Genomic DNA, 24,516 nt, shown 5'->3' on the forward strand with positions numbered 1-24,516 from the left:
CCATGAAAAGGCTTTCATGAGTCAAGGTTGGCTTCAGTTTCTTTTAATTTTTTTTTCTTCAGTTCAGAGAAATACTGTAAATTCTGCTGATTGCATGTCCCAATCTTAGTCCATTACTTACAGAAACACATAAAAAATGTAATTAAAGAAAAAAATCATTATAACACCACAGTGCTAATTAGAAAGTTTCAACATTGTGTAAAAATCAAATGAACACATTACTAACCATCTTTCATTAAGTCCTAATGTCTTTCACTATGAATATACCCTCAAAAAATGTAAAAAACGGTGCTATTTGTTCCAAGTCGATTTCCATTGAGATGCAGGAACTGTAGAGAGCTTCACATCTTGGTGAGACGCAGGGTGTTCAAGCGGACCCCCAGTATTGTGGCCCCAGACGCATACTGTATCTCCTTGAGGATGCCGTTCCACTTCATCTCTGTGTCATTATACCTGTGGAGGTTTAATGAAGAGTCAAGTTGGAGTGAGTGACATCGTTAATTGCTTTTTTTTTTGGCTAAATACAGTACTGTACTGCTGATGCTGAGTTTCCAGACTTGATTCAAAAACAGTTTTTTTTTGCAAGATAGAATGTGTTAAAGAATTATGTCTGTATAATAGATGTACCTCCAAATGTCATTCATCTCTTTGGGAAGGACTTCTTCACTTTCTTCCAAAGGCATCATGGCAAAACCTCCTACAGCGTAAAGGTAACCAGCCAAAGATACGAGATTCAGAGAGCTACGCTCCTGAGGAAATGGCTCAAAATCGGACCACCTGTAGCATGAAAATAACACGTATACACAGATTTAGACTTTCAATAAACTTCACAATGGTCTGTGCCTGTTTCAGAAAGACAGAGCAGCTTTAATTTTTTTTTGTCATAGGCCATTGTATGTCATCTTGTCTCATACTCCAAATAGATATAGTGGGTAAAAACATTTCATTTTTTAAGCCAAAGTGACTTCAAGATGCTTTTTGTCATTTGTTTTCCCTTTGTTTAAGTAAAAAAAAGTCTCTAACTTAAATTGAATCAAATCTGAAAAATGTTTTGCACAGAGATTTGTATTTAAGCTGGTGCCCAATAAAACTAAAGGTTTTCATAAAACCTTTTACAACTAATTTCATGTCATCAATGTAAAAGCTTTTGGGGTTTTTCCCTATAAGGACCCTTACTACAGCAACATGCTTGCTCTTGGGTATTTTGTCCCTGCTTCATACACAAATATCAAATAAGTTTTGTTTTATTCATTGCTTTTAAGCTAAAATTTGATTCATATGATTAATTTTTTAATATAAATTCTGTTTTTTACAGATAAAATTGAGAAATGTGGCTGCATCTGAAGTGCTCAAATTTATTAGCTTGTATATAAAGGACCAAAGCTCCACAGTACTTACATCGGAGTTGTGAATAAAGACAACCTGAGTAAAAACAAAAAGCAGTTTTCAAATAATCATCGTTTTTATTAAGAAGGAAGAAGTTATCCAAACCAACCTGATCCTGTTGAAAACATAATGGCCTCCTAAACCTAATAACTGGGTGTGCCACGCTTGTTGCAGGAGCAACTGCCATCAGGCATATACAGCAATTGTGCAGTTTTACATCACTGTAGAAGAATATTGGCCCACTCTTCTTTGCAGAATCTTTTTTAATTCAGTCACATCAGAGAGTTTTTGAACATTAATGGCTTGTTTTAGGTTCTACAGCAGTATCTCAGTTGGCTTATGGACACTCAGCTCAGAACTTACTTGTTGGTACCGATGTCATACACCTCCACTGTGTCTGTCAGGCCGTCATCGGTCACTCCTCCTGCTACATATATTTTGTCTTGATGAAGAGTGGCTCCAAATAAGGAGCGTGCCGTCTTCATGGGAGCTAGCTCTTTCCATTCAAACCTCTTGACATCATATGCACACATCCTCTTCAGACAGCTCCTTTTTTGGAACACAGCACAGAAACCTCTAGGTTTTCCTGTGTTTCTTTTTATATGTTGTGACTGTAAGATGCTCTTTGCATAACATATACCCACTTGTTGTCTCCCTTTCCTCCAATCACATACACGACATCATCGTGCGATACTGCTGAATGTCCATAAACTGGGTAAAGAATTGATTCAGACTCACCCCATTTAAAGGATCTGTGAATGATCAGTCACAGGAACAAGTGAAATCAAAGTTCAATCTTAAAAAGGTATTTTATAAAAATATGAAATAGAAATCCTTTTAACTCTTAACTTACTGTCTGTCATAGACCAAAACTGTATCCAGCGTGCCCTCCTTGTCTTTCAGCTCCTTCCCTCCGAGTACAAAGATGGAGTTCTCAGCTTCGGCCATCCCAAACAAGAAGCGGGGAGTCGGGAGGGGAGGCATCCCGAGCCAGTCGGTACTAACAGGGTCATACTGAAGTCACAGAAATATTTGCAAATTAGTAATGTTTACACCTGAAGTGAACTGTATTTAAAGGTAGATGCTGGTTATTTTGTTCCTTTGCCATTTTGTCCTTTTGCAGTTTTGATCATTTCATACCCAACTTTTTCTGCTTTCAAATCCGATGATTCAACATGCTTTTCTATAAATGTGACTTCAGAAAATAACTTCCACTAACAGGACGTCCCTCAGAGTTATTTTGGCTTAATCTGAAGTCATAATTTGTCACATTTTATTTAAGAGCTCTATGCCTCAAACAGACATCAGATAAACACTAATAGAAACAGGATTCAATACAAAGTTTTCTGATAACAGTTCAATAACAGTTAAATTGTCCATGAATTTTAGTATTTTATGACTGTTTATTTCCGTAACTCATGTAAACATGAAAATACTTAACTGCAAAGGAAAATGACCTGATATACCATGGGTATTAAACAGTTTTTCTGGCAAGACATGGGCCAAATGATGTAGACACAAAACTGGCAGTAGAGCGAATGGACCTGAAGCCATTTCAAGGTGTGAACCGTAAACAAACATGACTTGTACTTTAGGTTAAACCCTTTCTTAATTTAAATAGATAAAAACATACTTTGTACTCTAAGCTGTCTATTGTACCTTATTTGCTTGTTTTTATTTGTTCCTTTATACATTAAATCTTACAAACAGTTGAAACCAGGTGTTTAAATAAAAAGACACAAAACCTTTTAATTTTGACTGTCTGTCATTAGCTTAAGATTAGCTTTAAGATCTGTTTTCGGTCAGTTAGGATTGACAAAAGTATTTGGTAATTATTTTATAATTTTTCCTTTCTTCAAGTTCAGATGTTTACATACTGTAGTATTAGTATTTGTTAGATTTGACTTTTAAGCTGTATAACTTGGGTCAAACCTTGTCCTTCCACCAGCTTCTCACAATAGTTTGCTGGAGTTTTGGCCCCTTTCTCCTGACAGAACTGATGTCACCTAGTCAGATTTGTAGGCTGTGTTGGTCACACGTTTTCAGCTCTGCCCACAGAGACCTGCAATGGGCCTAACGGCTTTGAGATGGCCACTCCTAGGCTTTGGCCTTGTTATCCTCAATTCACTCTGTAGTCAATTTGGCATCATGCTTTGGGGCTCTGTTCATTTACAAAATCTATTTGTGTCCAAGATTTAACTTCCTGTTTAATGTCTTCAGATCTTGCTTTAGTTTTGCCACATAACTTTGGACAAATACTACATGTCTCCAAAAAAATTGAGGTCTCTTGAGTATATTTGCACACTAATCCTCTTTATGTTGGTTTTGGACTAAAGACCTCTTCCTCTCCGAGACAATGTCTTTTGCTTCTATTTTGGGGCTGAAATACATTTAATATCAATAGATTTTCATCTCCAGCACACAGAACCATCTCTTTTCTGAACAGTATGACGGCTAGACATTCCCATGCTGTTTATATTGTTTAAACAAATTAATAGCTACGGGCATCTGAAAAGTGATGAACCAGACGTGTGGAGATCCCCGTTTCTCTTCCTGATATCTTGGCTGATTTCTTTAGATTTTCCATGATGTCACACAAGGAAGCAGTATGTCTAAGGTGTTGCCTTAAAATTTATCCCCAGGAATTCCTCCAGTTGACTGACATGTAATGGATTAATTTATTAAAAGATTATAATGCCATGACATCATCATCTGGGCTTTTACTAAATGTTTAAAGACATATTAATCTTAGTTTCAAACCATCTGAATTAGAAGAAAGTAATAAAATACTCTCTAAGTTTCTTAATTCTGGTATAGAATAGAAATAATTTTTGCAATTCTAACTAACGTTACATAATGTGTTTGTATACAGCGTATGTAAATATCTGGTCTCAGCTTTATGCTAAACCTCCGTGATTTTGTAATAACAATACACGATTTAATGGTAAAATTAAAAATGTTTTTTGTAATTCTAAACGTGTTTTTCCTCTAATTTAACTATGAAATGCCTGATCTAAAATGTTTCAAATTTTTTTTATAATTTCTCCAATATTAGTGGAAGAGCTTTCATACCTGCAGGAAGTAGGAGCACAGAGGGTCATCCTTGTTCTCTTCATCAACAAATAATCCTCCAATCACAAAGATCTGGTTCTCCCTGGTGACCAGGCTGACGTGGTTCTTGGGAACTTGTGTGGAGACTGACGCCATGAAGCAGTCGTTGCCTGACGGGTCGTATGCCATGGCGCCAGTGTCATTCACCATCAGTATTAGGTCCCTGACAAACATCCCAAATCGCAGGTTATCATTCAGAATAGCTGGCAGAAGACCTTCTTCATCCTCCTTTTCTTCACTTTCTCGATCTTCCTCTGCCCCACTTTCCTCCCTCTTGCCCTTTTTGACCTCCGGTATTTTTCCCCCTCGAGCATCCCTGACCAGCTTCAGCTTCTGCTGAAGCTCTGGATTAGCAGAGATTATTTTGTGTTTCTCCACTTTTTCTTTCAGGTATTCGTCCGTGACGAGACGCAAACGAACACAGTCTAGCAAATCCGAGAGTTCTTTCTCTCTGCTCTCGATGTCCCGGGACACCCAACGCATCAGAGCTTCAAACACAGCCTCCTCCGTCTCCACATTCAAGTTGTCGTTCGTTAAAATGGCCGCCACCTCGGTGGCGTTAAGAAGGAAGAAGTCTTCGTCTTTGGAGATGAGCTGAAAACGCTCGCAGGCGTAGTTCCGGGCAGAGACGGCCAATCTGGGGCAGTCCAGCATCAAACCGAGCCTGAAGATGGCCAGGCAGTTGCTGAGGCTGAGACGCTTTTGTAAGAAGGACACACAAACAGTGAAAATCGAAGGAATCTGGTACATGTTGGCAACAGCAAAGATGTCCTGGACGTTCTGTTCTGTGACATTGATCTTGGAAGTGTACAGGTACTTGAGGATCAGACCGATTACACCGGGCTCAACGTCCTCCAGCACAATTTCCCTCTTTTTGCTCTCGTCCAGGTCAGACAGAAAGATGGAGCGGAAGTATGAGCTGCAGGCGCACAGCACCAGGCGGTGGCAGGGAAACTCCTTGTCTTTGATCTTTAGCACACAGTCCACCAGCTTGTCGTTCTCCAGCAAGTCATACAGGCCGTCCTGGAGCAGAGTCTGCTGGTACAACCTGGGCTCATCCATGGGGTTTATAGGCAGAGCCATCGAAGGAGTCTTTAAGGGACTGCAGATCAAATAAAATCAGATCTTTGTAATTGCAGAGTATCAGGCTTTCCAGTCCGGAGAGGGAGTTTAGATGCAGAGTGAGCCTGTTCACCTCTTCCTCAGCTGTCCTGACTCTTCAACTGAGCTCCAACTGGTGGATTATTTTTAGACTGGGCTTTAGAGCTATGGGGGCTTTATTCTGGAACATTGCTGGAAATGCAATATCCCCGTCTCTGTCCGGTTTTCCTGCCTCCCACTCACCCACTCCCCAGGACAATCCACCCACTCTCCAACAGCTGATGCATATCTCATTGGAAAAACGTCCAACACGAGTCAGAGCAAGCCATGCTGGGTCATGAGGCCTCTGTGACCAATTCAACCTAGCCATGTGGTCAGTGAGGCTTAAGTCTATCTCTACTGTCCCACCTCTTTGGGAAAACTACATTTTGAATTGCCTAGAGCGATGATTTAAAGGAACGAAAGGCAACTGCTGAGGCTGTCATCAAATTCAGAACTCCTGATGTATTCAGGCCAAAGTAGATCTCATGACAAATAAAATATTGTAAAATGATTCCAATGAAACTAAGTGGTCTGCATGTCTACAAACATTATTCAGTTTAGCTCATTTTTAATGATGCTGAAACCAGACCTGAACAACTGAAATGACCCCGGATAATCCACGGCCCCCACAGGTTTGTAGAGGCGGCACCAGTCCTTCTGGGTTGCCCCAATGCATCTCAAAGCTTCTTTCCTGAAATTCTGGACATATCTCTTCCTGAAAGATGACGGCCATCTCTATCCTTCCAATGTTTGTTAATGCAATGGCCGTTTCTCAACCCAAATTTATTTTTTTCAGTATTCACTCTAGTTTTATGCTTAGTTTTTTTTCCATGAAGACCAAAAATTTTTTATTTTTTTTTCTGCTGCTGCAGGAAGTCTCTTCATACATCATTGTTTTGAGAAGCTGCTCATGGTGTCATTCATTGCTTCACAAAAGTATTCATCCACTTTATTTATTTATTTTTTTTGTTATTGTAGAATGTTTCTGAAGAGAAACGGTACTTTTCATACTGCCAGCCCTTTGGGGTTTCTATTGCTCCCGAATACTTACCTTTGTGTGTTTAATTTAGCGCTTTCTTTTTAAATGCCTTTGTTGACATGTTCACTAAGTGCAGTAATTGTTTTTCCCTCTCCCTCAAGAGGTTCTGAAATGTTTTGTCCTGCTGGAAGATGAACCTTTGGCCCATCACCCCATGAACTCTAAACTATTCTTTACCCTGTGAAATAAAAACATATCAGTAGCATGATTCTGCCACCACCGTGCTCTAGTGTGGTGTGGTGCCTTCAAGGTGATGTGAATTGTTTGTTTCCTTCACATAGTGCTTTTTGCATACAGACCAAAAGGTTTGATTCTGGTCACATCTTACCTGAGCACCTTCTTCCATATTTTTTCCCCTACATTTGTTTGGCTAAATTGTTACTACAGGAGGTGTTTCTTTCAATGGTGACATTCTTTTTGCCACTCTCCCATAAAGTTCAGCTTTGTGAAGTGCACAAATAATAATGTCTTCTCCTCCAGAACCTCTCTCATTAATGCTCTCTTATAGGTGCAAATAGGTTATCACTAAATACATTTCCCAAAGCTGGGTTTCAAATTATTAAGTTCAATTCATGTGACATTTTCATTGTGCTTAAAATTGTAGCTCGCTCATTCAAACATACTACCAGTCTATCATGAGAACCACCTTTACTCACTATTTCTACAATAGAAAAACCGCGACAAAGCAGTTACAAACTCAGGGTGATTATATCAATAGGACTGAGGGATGTTGGTACAAAATTCATTTAGTCAATAGCTTTTTCTATGAAAGGATTGTGGAGATGTCAGCAGCATCAAAACATGCTGAAAAACAACCTTTTAAAATATATATCATTTTAAAGGCCAGTAAAAGCCTTCGATGTCACAACTGTTAAATTGTTTTCATCAATAAGGTCTAATAAATATGGTTTATGTGGATTTAAAAAGATTTTTATTAACTAGTACTCATTCTAAGAAAAAAAATAAAACCTCTTTACGTAGACTTACAGCTACATGCCATGTTTTTCGTATAATGATGTAATGATGATTGTCAGGTAAGTCTGTGCTTTTTTAATCATAGCATAAATGTTTTTAATTAACTGTGAATAATTCTTTAGGTATGAATACCATCAATCTTATTTACAGCCTGTGGCTTCCTAAATTCATTACAAATTTATAATATAAAAGCTAATAAGGACATAATGAAGCTTCCAACACTCTCGACTATGGTTTGTTTGTCTCTGAACCATTTTAGCTGAATGTCAGATTTCTACTCTGCTTTTTCTTTGCTGGGATCAGCAACAGCCTGTGGAGCAGCAGTGGGAGGACTGGTGGCAGTGGCGGCATTAAGAGGGGGAGCAGGTGGAAGTGGATCAGGGTCATCGACGAGGGCCTGTCTCCTCTCTTGCTCCTTGATCACTTGAATTAGGCAGTAGGTCACAAACATGACGATGATGGTAGTTATGGGGAAGCCTGAGGGAAGCAGAAGTTATAAATTCAAATTAATAAAACAGAAGACTTAAGAGGAAGCATTATTTTCTACTGGAGTCCACCATTCATTTACCCCATCTCTCACCCAATTAATGCTGGAGATAGGGGATGGATTATTATTTTGGATGTTGTCAATTATAGTTCCTTAAGAGAAACTGGAATATACTAAAATCATTATTTGCAGGTTAAAGCTTTAGAAAAACTGGAAATTCAAAGACAGCCCCAGAGCTCTGATTGATTCATATCCAGGTAAACCTGAAATCACCTTTGAGAAGCAGCCGTTTGGCGACCAACTTGACAAAATCCAAACTATTCAGAGCCATAAGGTTGTACAGCACAATACACCAGAAGTTGAACGTGTTGAAGATTGCTCTTATGCGGCGGGACATTGCCTCTGACATTGCCGTCTGTGAAGAAAACATTATTAATACCTTCTTAAGGTTTCCAGAAATATTAAAAACAAACAAAAAAAGAAACTACAAGAACAAACCTCAAAGGATGCAAATGGCTCCATGGAAAACACTTTAATGGTCCACAGCTCAAAGTTAAGACCAAAACAGTTGAAGAAAGCCCAGAACAGGACTATCTCGCAGGGACCCAACCAGAGGATGGTGACGCCAAAAGTGCAAAGTGTAGCCACCAGCTCCTCCACCACATTCTCATGCTTTCCACCAAGGTAATTATAAACATACCTAAGAACACAGAACCCATCAGAACCTCCTACATTCAGCATGACTAGTTAATGAATATTTCATAAAGCTTACTTGCACAACCACTCATTGATTCCTCTGTCAAAATGCCTACAAAACAAATTGTTTCATTATACAAAATTCATGTCATCTGCTCTTCAGTTTTTGGAATCAAAAAAAGACTAGCTTTGCTCTAGGACTTACGTTTCAGAGAATACATAGAGCATGGTGATGCACTTTGGTGGTTTGGGCGGGTCCAGGTGATCCAGTCTAGACACTGTGTTGATGACTCCGAACATGACAGCTGCTTTTACCCAATCATAGACCAGGTTGACATAGGCCAGACCCACTGGAAACATGCAGGTGCATTAGTTCTGTTGCTAAACAAATAATCTTTAGAAATCTGATAAAGGACTGCAGAAAAAATGTTTTCCTCCATGGCATTGGATAAATTTTTACCTATAACACACATACCAGTGAATTTTGATAAATTTGTGTGGCACATACCCAGAGACCAGTCGGAGAGATGTTTCAGGAGCTTTATGTCACTGGGGATGGTAAGGATGTACATGAAGTGGAAAAGGACATCCACTACGATGATGACTCCCAGATGGATCAGACCCTGCAGGCTGATGTTCCACAACTCCCTTTCTTTTCTGGTCAGGTCAGACTTATTGACCTGCAGAGGGCAGCAGAGACATACTGTATCACCACTGGTCTTGTGCAAGACTGTAGATGATTCAGAAATACAGTGACTTTCAAAAGTATTCATACCAATAGATCTTTTTCACATTTTGTCACATTGCAAACACAAACTTCAATGGATTTCATGTGACAGATTAACACACAGTGTCGTGTGAAGAGAAAAATAATACATGGTTTTTAAAACTTTTACAAATAAAAATCTGAAAAGTTCAATAGATATGCTGATGTAGGTGCAATTGAAGCTGTATGTCTTTTCTGGAATGATTCTACCAGCTTTGCACATCTGAAAAGGGACATTTTGCCCATTCTTCTTTGTAAAACAGCTCAAGCTCAGTCAGATTGGATGAAGATAGCATCTTGGAACATTCTTGTTTTAGAAGTGTGAATGTTGCAAACGGTAACCTTCATAGCATTTTCTCAACAGTGGCTTTCTTTTTGCCACACTTCCAAAAGGCCAGTGTGTGCTGTGAATGACTAATGTTGTCCTGTCGATATGTCTGTCACCTAAGCTGTGAACCTCTGTAGCTCCCCCAGAGTTACCATGGGCCTCTTGTCTACATCTTTTATTAATGCTCTCCTACCATTTAAAGTTCTCAATTTGTAGTTGTGCCATACTTTATTTTCAGATGATGGATTGAACAGAGCTCTGTGAATTGTTTGAAGCTTATAATGTTTCACAACCTAGTCCTGAACTAAACTTCTCCACAACTTAATCCCTGACCTGCCTGCTGTGTTATTTGAGCTTCATGATGTTGTTTGTTCAATCATGTTCACCAGCAAACCTCTGAGGTATTCACAGAACAGCTGAGATTGATACTGAGATTAAATTAAACACAGGAGAATTTTGTTTACTAATCTGGCGACCCCTGAAGGCAGTTGGATTCACTGGATTGTATTTAGTGGTATCACTGGAAAAGGGGATGGATTCAAAATGCATGCCAGACTTTATAGGTTTTTTTTGTACAACATTTAGGATGCCATGTGTGCTTTTCCTTCCACATCACGATGCCCTTTGCAAGGCATTGTATGAGGCTGAAAATCACATTAGTGGATGATCACAAGGAAAAAAAGATTAGACCAATACAAGCCAAATTTCTACAGAATTTATAATTGTTGTAACTTTTACTTTTCAATTGTTAGATAATATTCATTACGTGCAGAAATCTTAATGTGCTGCTCAGACACACGCAAACTCTAAAAGAAACCAGTGCCATCCAGTTACAGAGTGCCATTTGGCAAGTTGCACAGCCATACAGAGCGCGGCGATGGCGTAGGGGTACAACACAGGACCCGTATTCAGAGGTTTCAGTCCTCGACGCAGCCGTAGCTGGTGCGACTCCCAGTCCAGGCGACCTTTGCTGCATATCTCCCCCCTCTGCCTCTTTCCTGTTTGCTTACTGTTGTAAAAACTGAGAAAAAGAAAAAGGCCACTAGTGCCCCCCCAAAAATTGACAGCAATAGTTTGGGTTATTTAGTCATAAGAGGAAAAAAAATGGTAGTTCATTTTTCAAAGTCATACATTTCTAATTGTCACAGTTGCAAACCAAATATTTAATTAGCAAGTTAAATGTTAAATTCACAAACTAAATATTTAGCTTGAAAATAAAATATTTGGTTAGCAAGCTAAATATTTAGTTAAACTAAATATTTAACTCCAAATTAAATAAATAGTTTACAAACTAAATATTTATTTTGCCAACTAAATACTGTATTTAGTTGGCATTGGCAAGTTTGTAAACTAAATATTTAACTTGCTAATTAAATATATAGTTTGAAACTGTGGCATTTGTAAATATATAAATTACATGGTGAAAATGTGACTTTAAAAATGTATCCCCTATTCTTTTCTGTTATGACAAGCTAAATTACCCAAAATATTGCTGTCAATCTTCGACGGTATAACTTTACAAACGGCACCCCATATCCAGTGCATGAAATAGGAAATATCCAGAAACCTTAACCTAAAACTGTTGGATGACTGTGGTCAATTAAAAGAAACTAGGTTCACTCACTTGCTCATAAAATGTATCAAATGTCATGATGGGTCCAAAGTAGAAGAAAGGGAGGTAAAAGTTGTACTTGAGCAGCTCTAGGATGTTGTAGTTCCCATCTTTCCTTTCACAGTTTTCCAAAGCAAAACTCATGCAGCGCATGATCGTGAACCCACAGCCACTGTAGAAGAGGATGTGTCGCAGTTCAAAGTCTCCTTCCACAAAACCTGCCTGTGTAGAGAAGAAGCAGTGATGATGCACACTGATAATAAAATGAGGGATTTATATTTTGCCAGCTGTTTCACCTGCCAGGAGATGAAGGGTTCACACTTGAACGTGGCAAGGATGCAGAAACCAGCGACAAAGCAGAGCCAGCGTATTTTCACTAAGGAGATGCTGTAGAGCAGGATGCAGTGAGACAGCATCAGGGAGACGTAGGTCCAACCCATGCTGGTCCATACAGCCAGCAGACCATACACCATGTAAACCAAGGACCTGTACTGTAGGAGACATATTACACAGCAAGGCAATTTTGCATTGAAAATAAGTACATTTTCTATAAGTCCTTTTTATGTTTACATACTGCTGTTTATCTCATTATCTAAAAACTCACTATATATGGGAAGAGATGAACTAATCAAAGTAATCTCTACTCATTTGTGTCTATCAGTTTTTTTATCTTCTCAAAATAGTTTATAGTTAAGATGAAGCAACCTGAGGAGCCAGCATGGAGCAGATTTTGGCGAAGAGCACGTGACCAGAAAGGGCAAACAGGATGTGCTCTCTGAAGGTGGAAAACCACATCATCCATTCAAAGTCTGCAGTGTCCTGTGGACCAAAACACAAAACACAAATGAACAAGACACCATTTTGCATTTGTGATAAATATCACAAAATCGCTTACCATTTTTCTCCCAAAGTATCCTGGTTTCACACTGGTTTTAAACACCTTTCTGTTTACATTGGCTAAAAAACATGACAGTAGGAAAGAAGTGAGAATAAAGTATATTAGTGAGATAAATAATAAACAATTGCAAATTTATAATATAGTTGCACAGACTTGGTGTATCATGACAAATATAAGTTTCTCTTGTTTTAAATATAAATATGTATTCTTCATTTGGCTGAAACAAATACAGGCTCAACACAGCCTCTTTTCTTTGTGTCCTCTGATGTTAATAGGGACACCCGATCTACTGAGCATGTTCTGCATAGCTCCAGCTCTTTACCCCCACACTGCAATGCTGAAAGACACTGCACATTATGCATTGTCTTTCTGTGAAGTTACTCTCCCCTTATTTAATTTGATGAAAGTTATTTTTACTTTATTCTTTATTGCAGCTTATGTGAACGTCCTTGATATATATTTTTATTGACTGTCAAGTTACCCTCCTCCTATTTATTTATTTTATTGTTTTTTAAAATTGTGTTATCAGTCAACTCTTACCTTAATTAATTTTTATTATATTTTCTATTATCTGTCAAGCATCCCTCCTCACTTAATTTCATTGAGATCTGAAACTATTTGTATTCAGCACTCTCTGCAAAGTTATCCTTTCTATTTTCACTCATTTAACTTAATGTTAGTCAGTCATTTTCTACCACTTATTCCATGGTGGGTCACGGGGAAGCTGGTGCCTATCTCCAGCAGTCTATGGGCAAGAGGCGGGTACACCCTGGACAGGTCGCCAGTCCATCGCAGGGCAACACACAAACAACCATGCACACACTCATTCATACACCTAAGGGCAATTTAGATTGACCAATTAACCTATCAGGCATGTCTTTGGACTGTGGGAGGAAGCTGGAGTACCCGGTGAGAACCCACACATGCACAGGGAGAACATGCAAACTCCATGCAGAAAGACCCCCGGACAGGACTCAAACCCAGGACCTTCTTGCTGCAAGGCAACAGTGCTACCAACTGCACCACCGTGCAGCCCTCAACTTCACATATTTTATGGTTTTATTTTGTCTGTTTGTAAAAACAAAAATAGATTGTCAAAAAACATGTTTTTCAAATTATTATCTTATATATTGTACTCTTATTCTATACATGCAAAAAAACGTTTTAATTAAATAAACAAATACTCGTGTTATATTTGTACACTCATGATGACCAGCTGGTTTATGTTTCTTCATGTTTAAACTGTACAGATAGAATGAGTCTTATAGTAAATAATAATAAAAAAAAGAACATAGTATATCAGTTAAGAAGCTGCTTGTGACATTTTTTCAAGAAAATATTGAAGTTTTGTTTCTTCATGTGTGAGAGTTAAATACTAAAATATTCTAATATTCACACTGCTTTGGTGTGCCCATGTGCTGCCGGTTGTACAGAAGCAAGTGTGGGACATTACATTCTGTGTTGCAAACAATAGGATTGTAACCTTTTGGCACATTGTCAAAGAGCTGTCATGATTTGTGGGTGTTTTTGGATTCTTCTTCTTCTTATTATTCTTGATAGGTTTTGAATCATGCTTCCGTTTGTTATTTTCCTGGTCATGCTTTAGTTTTTGTCTTCTTATTACAACCAGAGACAGAGGACCCTATTCAGCCAAACACAAAGTGAAAAGTTAAAAGGTTTATTCAGCAAAACAGGATCAGAAAACAGGAGACCAGCAGTCAGCTTCCACGAATCACTGAGGACAGAGAGACGAGTTAGTGGCTGAATAAAACTCTGGACTTGAACAGAGTTAGGTAAAGCCACTAACCTTCTCAGTCTGGGTAAGAGGTGCGGAATCCAGAAGGGGATGTGATCCAGACAGTTTATGTGGAAGAGTCCAACAGACTGAAGCCAGATTGCCGACTGATCCAAATCCCCCCACGCAGGGCTTGATCCGAGACACGTGGAAGGTAGGGTGAACCCTCTTGGAGCGAGGCAGACCGAGGCGAACAGCCACAGCATTGATGATCTTGGAGATGGGAAAAAGTCCCACAAAACGAGGTGCCAGGTTACGGGAGTCCACCAGAAGAGGGAGGTCCTTGGATGACAACCAAACCTTCTGTCCCACCTGGTATCTTGGAGCAGGGACTCTCCGACGGTTAGCTGTACGGGTTTGCACCTCCAACATCCTGATCAACGATCTTATTGCCTTTCTCCATATGCGTTGACACCTGAGGGCAGCGGCATGAGCAGATGGAACTTCATCTTCCCTCTTTTGGATAGAGAACATGGGTGGCTGAAAACCAAACACAATTTGGAAAGGAGACAGTCCCATGGCACTAGACGGGAGGGTGTTGACAGCATATTCAACACAGAGCGCGAAGCTTGTCCTCCACCTCCTGGTTGGCCCTTTCTGTTTGTCCGTCCGACTGAGGGTGAAAACCTGAGGACAGACTGACAGAAATCCCCAGCAAAGGACAGAATTCCTTCCAGAAACGTGATTCAAACTGGGGCCCTCTATCGGACACAATGTCAGTGGGAATGCTGTGAAGGCGGAAAATCTCACGTGCCAAAATCTCCCTCATCTCTTTGGCCGAAGGCAACTTCTTTAGGGGGATCAAGTGAACCATCTTTGAGAATCTGTCAATGACTGTTAGTAGAACTGTGAAGCTATTAGAAACTGGCAGACCTGTCACAAAATCCATGGCAATGTGTGACCAGGGACGAGGAGGAATAGGTAGTGGATGTAACAATCCAGCAGGAGGATGACGAGAAGACTTGGCTTGGCAACATTGGATACAGGCGGTGACGTAATCCGTCACATCTTTGACTATGGATGGCCACCAATATTGGGTACGGACCATCTGAAATGTCCTGCTGATACCAGGTGACTGAACAGATGAGAGTTATGGCATGGTTCAAGTACCTTGGGTACGAGGCGCTCTGGGACAAAATACCGGTCAGGCGGACATGAAGCTGGGACAGGGAGGTCTTTGGTGGCGTCTCTGACCTCTCCTTCCAACTCCAACATGGTGACAGATAGTCTCACTGATTCCGGGAGAATGAACTCATCCTCCCCGGTGGCCTGTGATTCAGTGGGTTCCTGTATTCTGGACAGGGCGTCAGGTTAGCCATTCTTGACTCCTGGTCTGAAAGACAGAGAGAAGTTGAACCTTCCAAAAAATAGAGCCCACCTTGCCTGCCTGGGATAAAGGTGCTTTGCTGATCTCAGGTACTCCAGGTTCTTATGATCAGTCCAAACAAGAAACGGTTCTTTAGCCCCCTCTAGCCAATGTCTCCACTCCTCGAGAGCTAACTTGACTGCCAGCAGTTCTCGGTGCCCCACATCATAATTGCGTTCTGCTGGAAACAAAGTCCTAGAAAAGAAGGCACATGGGTGAATACGATCATCAGAACCTCTTTGGCTTAGGTCTGCTCCAACCCCAGTGTTCAAGGCGTTAACCTCTACTATGAACTGTTTTTCGGGGTTAGGGGACCATAGAACAGGAGCTGAGGTAAATAGGTTCTTAAGCTTGACAAAAGCCTTTTCTGCCATCTCGTTCCAGACAAACGTGACCTTTGAAGATGTGAGGGGGTTGAGAGGGGCTGCTACTAGGCTGTAATTTCTGATAAAACGTCTGTAAAAGTTAGCAAACCCCAGAAACCTTTGTAGCTGCTTGCGATCGGTAGGAGAAGACCATTCCAAGACCGCCTTGATTTTGGAGGAGTCAACGATGACTTGGTCAGGAGAGATAATGAATCCGAGAAATGAGGTAGTGGTTGTGTGAAACGCACATTTTTCTGCCTTGACAAACAGATGATTTTGAAGAAGGCGAAGGAGAACGGCCCGAGCATGACTTCTGTGAGTTTCCAGGTCCTTGGAATAAATCAGAATGTCATCAAGGTAAACAAAAACAAATTGTTCAACCATGTCCCTCAGGACATCATTCACCAATGCCTGAAACACTGCAGGGGCATTGGTTAAACCAAAAGGCATCAAACAATACTTGTAATGACCACTGGGGGTGTTTAATGCCGTCTTTCATTCGTCCCCCTTCTTGACACGGATCAGATGGTAAGCGCTTCTCAAGTCTAGCTTGGTGAAAATCTTGGCTCCTTGAATTTGGTCAAAAGCAGTATTCATGAGTGGTAGAGGGTATCAGTTCTTGATGGTGATGTCGTTTAAACCCCTGTAGTTGATGCATGGTCTCAGGGACCCATCCTTCTTTCCCACAAAGAAGAAGCCTGCCCCTGCTGGAGAAGAAGAAGGTCGAATTATTCCTGCTTTAAGCGATTCTTCGACGTACTTCCTCATGGCTTGATGTTAAGGTCCGGACAAAGAATAAAGTCGGCCCCTGGCAGGAGATGTGCCAGGAAGGAGCTCAATGGCGCAGTCATAGGGTCTGTGAGGTGGAAGTGCCGTGGCCCTGGACTTGTTGAAGACCTCCTTAAGAGCATGATATTCGGGAGGCACTTTAGACAAATCAGGGTATGTCTCCTCAATGTTGTTTTCAGGAACATAATCTGTGGTGGCAGATAACAGACATGTGGCAGAGCAGGACCTAGCCCAGCCCAGAATCTCCTTGGCTTGCCAATCAATATGGGGGTTGTGCTTTTGTAACCAGGAGGCCCCTAGAACAATTGGTAGTTTTGGTGAGTTGATGATCCTGAAAGTCACTTCATCCAAATGATTGCCCCCCAGTGTGAGTTTGATTACCTCTGTTTTGTAGTGTGAACTGTTGATGCTATGACCGTCCAAACCCAGAACATTACGGGTGTCAGACGTGGGAAAGAGCTTGATGTCATGGTCCCTGGCGAACGACTCATCTATAGATTCTGTGTCCGCCCCTAAGTAAATGAACACTGACACCTGATGAGAAGTAGAAGACACTTGAATGGTTGCAGGAAATGAGCATGAGGAGACAGACAGTTGGCTTCGGCTCAGTAGAGTTCTCCTCACCTCTACTGAGCCTGGACTTTTTAACGGACACTTTAAGGCAACATGACCCTGTCCCCCACAATAAAAACACAAGTTGTTTTTCCTTCGTCGAGCACGCTCCCCCACAGAAATCTTCGATCGGCCCAACTGCATGGGCTCATGGTCAGAACTGTGTTCAGAAGGGGGCGGAAGACCCTTGGGTTCTAGGTGGGGAACAGGACTGTGAGCTGAAGAGGATTTAACCTCCCTATGACGCCTCTCCCTCCTCCTTTCTGTGAGCCGTAAATCAATACGAGTTGCCAGGTCTTCGAGTTGGTGAAGGGAGGCAGGGTAATCACGGGTAGGCAGTTCATCCTTGATGTTCTCATTAAGACCTTGCATGAAAGCATCCATTTGAGCATGTTTGCTCCAATAACAATAATCAGCTGCCAGCAAATGAAAGTCAATAATATATGATGTGACGCTTCTCTCTTCCTGTTTTATGGAGAGCAAACCTCCGGCAGCTTCACAACTAGGAAGAACTGGGTCAAAAACCCTGATGAGCTCCTTGGAAAATGCAGCATAAGAAGCACACGTGACCGAACCATTCTGCCACTCAGCAGTGCCCCATTTATTAGCCTTTCCAGAGAGCAGGGAAATAACAAACGCCACCTTAGAGCGCTCAGAAGGGAACAAAGAAGGCTGAAGCTCAAAATGAATCTCACACTGTGTAAGAAAAGCACGGCACTGGTCAGGATCTCCCTTAAACAACTCAGGAGGCGTGAGTGTAGGTTCTCTTACCACAGCGGGTAGATCAGGAACTCTGGCGGAGACAGGCTGTGAGGATGCTAGCGTGGAGGCGGGAGTTATGGAGTGTAGCATAGAAATAATTTCCTCCATGCCGGAATCTAGACGGGCAATGGAATGTTCCACACTAGCGCGCCACTGTTGTGCTGGCGATGGGTCCATCTTTTGGCCATATTTTACTATTATGACCAGAAACAGAGGACCCAAATTCAGCTAAACACAAAGTGAAAAGTTAAAAGGTTTATTCAGCAAAACAGGATCAGAAAACAGGAGACCAGCAGTCAGCTTCCACGAATCACTGAGGACAGAGAGACGAGTTAGTGGCTGAATAAAACTCAGGACTTGAACAGAGTTAGGTAAAGCCACTAACCTTCTCAGTCTGGGTAAGAGGTGCGGAATCCAGAAGATGTGATCCAGACAGTTTATGTGGAAGAGTCCAACAGACTGAAGCCGGATTGCTGACTGATCCAAATCCTCAGGGGAATCAGTTGAAGCTGTGGCAGGAACACAGAGAACTGTGATTGTCCTCTTGACAATAATTCCAGGCAGACTTGAGAGCCAGGCGGGCTCAGGCTGAATAAACCAGTGGCTTCTCTGGGCGTAAATCCAAAAACAGAAACAGAGTCGAGTTCCATGGGTAGAGGCATCAGACAAGGGGCAGGCAGAGGCATGAAACCAGAGGCAGAAAACGGGAGTCGAAATCCAGAATCCAATCCATCAGACAAGGGGCAGGCAGGAGGGAAAAATCCGTGAAACAGGGCAAGGTCAGAGAACGAGATCAGGCAGGAAGGAACGCTGGATAACTGTAAACAAACTGTTTCGAAAATCTGGCACCGTCTGCCTGTCAGAGGGCTGTATATAACTGCAGCTCCAAAGGTGTGTGGCATGACGGTGATTTTGCTGCAGCGCAGCAGCAGACAGGTGAAGCAGATGAGTTGATTGTATGGATGAGAGCAGAGCAGAGCAGGCTGACGTGCCAGAATCATAACACTTCTAGTTCATGTTTTGTCAAGTTAGGGTTTTTGGATCTGGCTTTGCTTAAGTTTCATGGTTAACTAGTTGTGTTTCTATTAGTCTGTATTCAACAGTCTCTGTTTTGCTCCAGCCACATTTTGTTCTCTCCTGTCTGTCAATTAACTTTGTTCGGTTCACCTGCACCTAGCAGTCTCCTCGTTTCACCTGGTTATTGCTCCAGATACGTATACACCTCTTTTCTGTTCATTCCTCGTGGAAACATTTCGGATCATGCCACCCTGGTTAAGAGTGAGTTTGTATTTTTCTTAAGATTAAAATCTTCTACTTATCGTCATGCTGCCTGTTCATCTGCATTCCGGGGTTTCGCTACATAAGTTTTGACAAGAGGTACAGCTGTGGTTTTTCATATTTTTATATTTTTGTAGTCTAGGGTGTCTTTCCAAATAAAACCTAGTACCAGTTTCATTTAAAGTTTATGAAGCCACTTACAAGATGTGGCGGTTAAGTAGTAAACAAATATTTAAGTCAATGTATTTAGGCAATGCACTGGTGAGGTTTAACATTTACATTTTTCTTTTTTTTTTTTTATGAAACTTAATGACCTCATCACAATTGTGACACTTGTAACAACTGTGAGTGTCAGGGTATGAAATCCTCCCCACTCTAGCCTGTCTTTGGTTGGGTATAAGAGTTCTTCGGCATACTTACAGCTTGACACTTCAAAGATCCAGCTGGCTGCCCAGAACATGGCCAGACACAGCACAGTGCTGTAGAAGTAGATCTCATACTTGGGAAGAGCAGCTTTGATCCCCATGATGTTGAAGAACTTTGGAGGCTGCTGAGAACAAACCACAATCAATGCAGCTCAATTTTTTATCCATCTACCTAGACCTTATCCCTCTGTTTAACATACATATAACCCCAGGGTTCCCCCAAGTTGCCAAAACTGAAAGATAAAGGACATTGTGACTACAAGTAGCTCTGCAGCCCCCTTACTGATTTATTCAGTTTTTATACCAACACATTTCTATAGCAGACAATGAAAACTTGAATAAATACAAAAAGTAAGTTTTAACTGCTGATTTAATTTATTAAAGGGGTAAAAAGATTCCAAACCAACCTGTTGCCATGTGAAAATATAATGCCACTACCAGTTAAATCATGACTTAACTGTGATTCACCATATTGTTCGGTTAGATTTCTCTAGCCCCACCCAGGCCTGTTCACTGCCAGAGCTGTAGAATGAAAATGTCCTAATATTAACCTGCCTGACAACATGGGGTTGCAACACATCATGCACCCAAACAAAAAGAAATTCATGAACAAAGTCATCTACAGCAAAGCTATTTTTCAGGTTAGGGGACTCCAGCGAACAAGAGTGAGAATCATTATCCTCAAATAGAGAAAACACAAAATAGCAGTGAACCTTCTCAGGAAATCAAAGTTCTAAGGTGAAATCCACTGCTGACCAAAAATAAAACAAAAGGCTGTCTCACATTTACCAAAATACATGATTTTTCCCCCAAAGTGTTTTGTGAGAATATTCTGTAGATGGGCAAGACAAAAGTGCAACCAGTTACTATAGGGGCCATGATATTTTTACATTGAGTCAGGTTGGTTCGGAAAGCTTTTTTCCCAATAAATAAGATCATTTAAAAATAAAATTTCGTATTTACTCAGGTGTTATCTTTGTCTAATATTAAAATGCATTTGATGATCTGAAAAATTTAAGTGTGACAAAAAAGGACAGCTTTGTAGTTGTGAGTTTAAAAATGAAAATACAACAATGAAATGCTATCTCTTCTGCAGATGTGATCTATGAATCAAATTTGGGTAACTAAACATATCCCGGATCACATATAATCCTACATTTTAAAACAGGTCTTATTTAAAAGGAATAATCTTTTGTTTTGCTGCCAGGTTTTTTAGTAATAGATGAAACCTTTCCTTCAGTTCAACCTCTCACAAACTTTACCTTTAACCTTTAACCACATGTCCAACTTTTCAGTGTTTGTGTTTCAGTCTGCCTATATCACTGCAGACATTTCCAGTTGAATGAAACGGGAAAACCTAGGTGTACTATGCAAGGCTGCTTTCCAGTTACATGATTTTCTGGTTTTCCACACAGTCTACCTAATGACCGACATGCACACATGCAGCAGGGGAACGTCTTTAGTTAACACACCTGTGGGTTTTCTGCTTGTTTCAGGTAAAATGTCTGTTGGAAACAGTAGCAAATTAAAAAAAACAAGAACAAAAAAAAAAACTGGAAGCATTTGCTTTTATTTTACTCTCAGCAAAACTGCTTGCCCTAATAAACCAAGTGGACTTTTAGGTTAATTTGGGAACAAAGGTTTTGACTTTACAGTTTAAGGCTGTCATATAATAATAATACTAATAATAATCTCATGTTTACATCTCCAGCCACTCCCCACCTGTCCCTATAAACTGGACAATGTTGTATGTTTAATGGCAGCTGACAGCACATGATTCAGACTTTCCATACATTCAGCCGGCTGCTCCAGAGGGCTTCACGTCCTCAACACCTGGCTCTTCTCTGCATAACAGCTAATAAGAGGCAACTGTTTTATGTTTTAATGTTTTAAGACTATTCTACTTTTGAAATAGTGATAAGGTCCATGGTCCCATGGACAGCATCACTCAGAGGTCAGATTTACAGTCTAGTGATATGTGGTGTGCCAGGTATTAGACTCTTCAACACACAATAATATCTAGATATTCCATTTACTCATTTATTCAAATCTATATATGATTATATACTGTGCTGTGTACAGATAAATTATTAATCTGTCCTCCTTGAACAGCTTATGTTACCAATATTTCCATACTACTACATACTACTGTTTTTTTATTATTAATTGTCTTATGAATCTTCAGACATATTGAGAGACCTCACATCACAAAAGGCCATGCTGTGAATCACAATAACCTCAAACGATCCACAAACCTATAGGTACACACTTTAAAAAATGCTTTTTTAAATACACGCATTGATTTAATAAGTATATCGTCTGCGTGATTGTAAACAGAAACTTGGGTTAACACAGATGAACCCGCTGAAGCTCCGCTCTCCTCTGTGTTCAAATATAGAAAAGGTGGAGCCACAGCAACCATTCATTCAGGTAAACTCTATTTAAGAGAAACCTTTCCTGATTACCACACTTCATTTGATTATAGTTTTCCTTTTTGCACTCCTCTGATATCATGAACCATGGTTTACAGACAATCTAAGCATTGTGCAGCTTTTATTTCTGATTTTTAGGATTTACACTAGAATTTTAGCTGATTTTAAATTTTATTTTCTGAATCTTTAAACCTGGTAAATTGGATTACTTTTATTCACAATTCACATCAACCCACCTACAACAGAGGCCATATCTCACATATAGACCTTTTCTGACATTTAATATTCTAAGACTGAATTTTTTGGTTTTCATTAGCTGTAAGTCAAAATAATCAAACAGAAATAAACACTTCGGTGTAAAAAATCTATATATTAGCTGCACGCTTTGAAATGAATTACTGAAATAAATGAATTCCCATGACTTAATTCTGATTTGAATGGAGGCCCAATAAAAATAATTCTTCTATGTATTTTTCTAAGAACAGTGTGGGGAAATCACAGACTGAATACAATAGGAACAGTGTAAATTATCAACAAAGTGCAGCTGTCTGCTATTTTTAACCAGACAGCTCCCCTACAGTTAATTCTTGCTCTGTAGCAGCCTGTTAAAGGAGGAATAAATGGTGCACAAAGTAATATACTAATCTCAAACTGCTTTATAAGAAACATCAAGGACTTCATTTTTGATTTTCAGTGTCAAAAAGCCTAAATGTAAAGTTAAACCTCGCCCTGTTCATTGTCCTCTCGGACTGCCTGCTGTTAAAATGCCACACGGTCACACAGTTCAGTTTGTCCTCAACACCTGCTGTGATACTGACCTTGAACGCAACGGTTGAGAGCCCAAAGAACTTTCCCACTAAGGTTTGTTTAGTTCAGGCAGTGAGATGAAAACTCAAATTTAAATGAGAAAAACAATGAAGGAAATGTAAACTTGAATGTGTGCTGTTAATCCACAGAGCGCAGGGTGGACGGTGGGTCCCTCTATCTCCCCAAAAGGGAGCTGCCACTGGTTAAAGGTGACATGATGTATTTATACTTTGACCAGTGACAGCAGGGGTGGGACAGGACTTCTAAATCAGTATAATAGACTGTGGGCCATGTGACAATACAAGATGGTTGTGCTTTTTCAGCTGAGCATCAGATATCCTGCACTGACCTGTTTCTTGTATGTAAATATTTTTTATGAGACATATGTGGAAAGCCACCAGGGCTCCATGTGAGTCAGCCGGAGCATCGCTGAATCAGTGCACACAGATGACCTGTAGTTATTTTTACGGCATTAAACTTAAATACCTTTCTATGCATTCTAACGTTATTTTTCATATCCCTTGCTGTCAAATCTGCATCTGGTAAGGTTTAATCCTGTTGCAGTTTTGAGTAGCAGGCTTAGCATGCATGTCTCAGATTCTGCAAGAAACTGTGAGCAGGTGAACAAGCGGGCAGTGCCAACTAGTGACAGAATGAGAAAATATGATCTGGTGGTTGATGATTGAAGTACTGAAAGAGTATTCTGACCCCTTGATTTTTTCCCCCCAATAGAACCACAAGCGTTTGTGTATTTTATTGGTATTTTTTGTGACAGACTAATACAGATATGCATAATAATAGAGGTAAAACAATGCAAGCTTTTTAAAGGTTTTGAATTCAGGCCCTTTAAGTCACTACTTTATAGAACCATCTTTCACAGTAATTCCAGCTGAAAGTCTTTTGAGATCAGTTTCTATTTGATTTGCACATCTATAGACTCTGGCTTTTGCCCATTCTTCTTTCTAAAACAGCTCCAACTCAGATTGGATGAAGAGCATCTGTGAACATCAGTATTCAATTCTTGTCATACATACCTTGATCTAAACCATTCAATTGAAGCTCTGGCTGTATGTTTAGGAACGTTTTCCTGCTAGAAGGGGACATTTTTACCTCAGTCTCAAGTCTTTTGCTGTCTCTAACAGGTTACCTTCCAGGATTGTTCTGTATCTCACTTCCATAAAAGGCAGATATGTAAAGTGCACAACTAATACAATAGATGTCCCATCAACAGATTATCCCACCTGAGCAGTTCATATCTGCAGCTCCTCCAGAGTTACAATGGGTTTTGCTGCTTCTCTGATTAATGCTCTCCCTTCCTGGCCTGCCTAGTCCGTTTAGGTAGACAGATCTAAACGTACTAGGATGCCATTTGCTCACTAATGTTCTCAATCAAACCCCTGAGACCTTCACAGAAAGGTTGGATTTATTCTGAGATTTAATTACA

The 24,516-nt window shown here is 40.4% G+C and overlaps 2 protein-coding genes across 5 annotated transcripts; both read right to left on the reverse strand.

Moving 5' to 3' along the window:
* Window positions 1-27: 27 nt before the first annotated feature.
* Window positions 28-5,840, reverse strand: klhl40b (kelch-like family member 40b). The gene is made up of 6 exons (XM_047349379.1): window positions 4,459-5,840; window positions 2,240-2,400; window positions 2,031-2,138; window positions 1,750-1,935; window positions 628-777; window positions 28-453 (listed from the first exon to the last, which is right to left on the reverse strand). The coding sequence occupies exons 1-6, from the start codon at window positions 5,578-5,580 to the stop codon at window positions 342-344; spliced, it is 1,839 nt and encodes a 612-aa protein (XP_047205335.1). The 5' UTR covers window positions 5,581-5,840; the 3' UTR covers window positions 28-341.
* Window positions 5,841-7,308: 1,468 nt separating this feature from the next.
* hhatlb (hedgehog acyltransferase like, b) lies at window positions 7,309-23,260 on the reverse strand. Of its 4 annotated transcripts, none has more exons than XM_047350371.1 (12): window positions 23,084-23,260; window positions 19,829-19,955; window positions 12,439-12,500; window positions 12,249-12,362; window positions 11,840-12,034; window positions 11,556-11,765; window positions 9,346-9,517; window positions 9,043-9,187; window positions 8,914-8,949; window positions 8,640-8,841; window positions 8,415-8,556; window positions 7,309-8,131 (listed from the first exon to the last, which is right to left on the reverse strand). In XM_047350371.1, exons 2-12 carry the CDS (start codon window positions 19,932-19,934, stop codon window positions 7,929-7,931), a joined length of 1,587 nt encoding a protein of 528 aa, XP_047206327.1. In that variant the 5' UTR covers window positions 19,935-19,955; window positions 23,084-23,260; the 3' UTR covers window positions 7,309-7,928. The 4 variants fall into 4 exon arrangements, with proteins under 4 accessions (XP_047206327.1, XP_047206328.1, XP_047206329.1 ...); XM_047350372.1 differs by having other exon boundaries at window positions 19,829-19,958; XM_047350373.1 differs by lacking the exon at window positions 12,439-12,500.
* Between the last annotated feature and the right edge of the window lie 1,256 nt (window positions 23,261-24,516).

Source organism: Girardinichthys multiradiatus, chromosome 21 (assembly GCF_021462225.1).
Source record: "Girardinichthys multiradiatus isolate DD_20200921_A chromosome 21, DD_fGirMul_XY1, whole genome shotgun sequence".
Lineage (NCBI taxonomy): Eukaryota > Metazoa > Chordata > Actinopteri > Cyprinodontiformes > Goodeidae > Girardinichthys > Girardinichthys multiradiatus.

Bases quoted from the DNA above. Each gene is read 5' to 3' on its own strand.
- hhatlb (XM_047350371.1), bottom strand. From the start codon at position 19,934: ATGGGGATCAAAGCTGCTCTTCCCAAGTATGAGATCTACTTCTACAGC. The intron at 9,188-9,345 runs GTATGTGCCACA...GCATGTTTCCAG, and splicing joins TCTCTCCGACTGGTCTCTGG to TGGGTCTGGCCTATGTCAAC. The intron at 8,950-9,042 runs GTAAGTCCTAGA...TTTGTTTTGTAG, and splicing joins CTCTATGTATTCTCTGAAAC to GCATTTTGACAGAGGAATCA.
- klhl40b (XM_047349379.1), bottom strand. From the start codon at position 5,580: ATGGCTCTGCCTATAAACCCCATGGATGAGCCCAGGTTGTACCAGCAG. The intron at 1,936-2,030 runs GTGGGTATATGT...GTTCCAAAAAAG, and splicing joins GGAGGAAAGGGAGACAACAA to GAGCTGTCTGAAGAGGATGT. The intron at 778-1,749 runs GTAAGTTCTGAG...TTCATGCTACAG, and splicing joins TATGACATCGGTACCAACAA to GTGGTCCGATTTTGAGCCAT.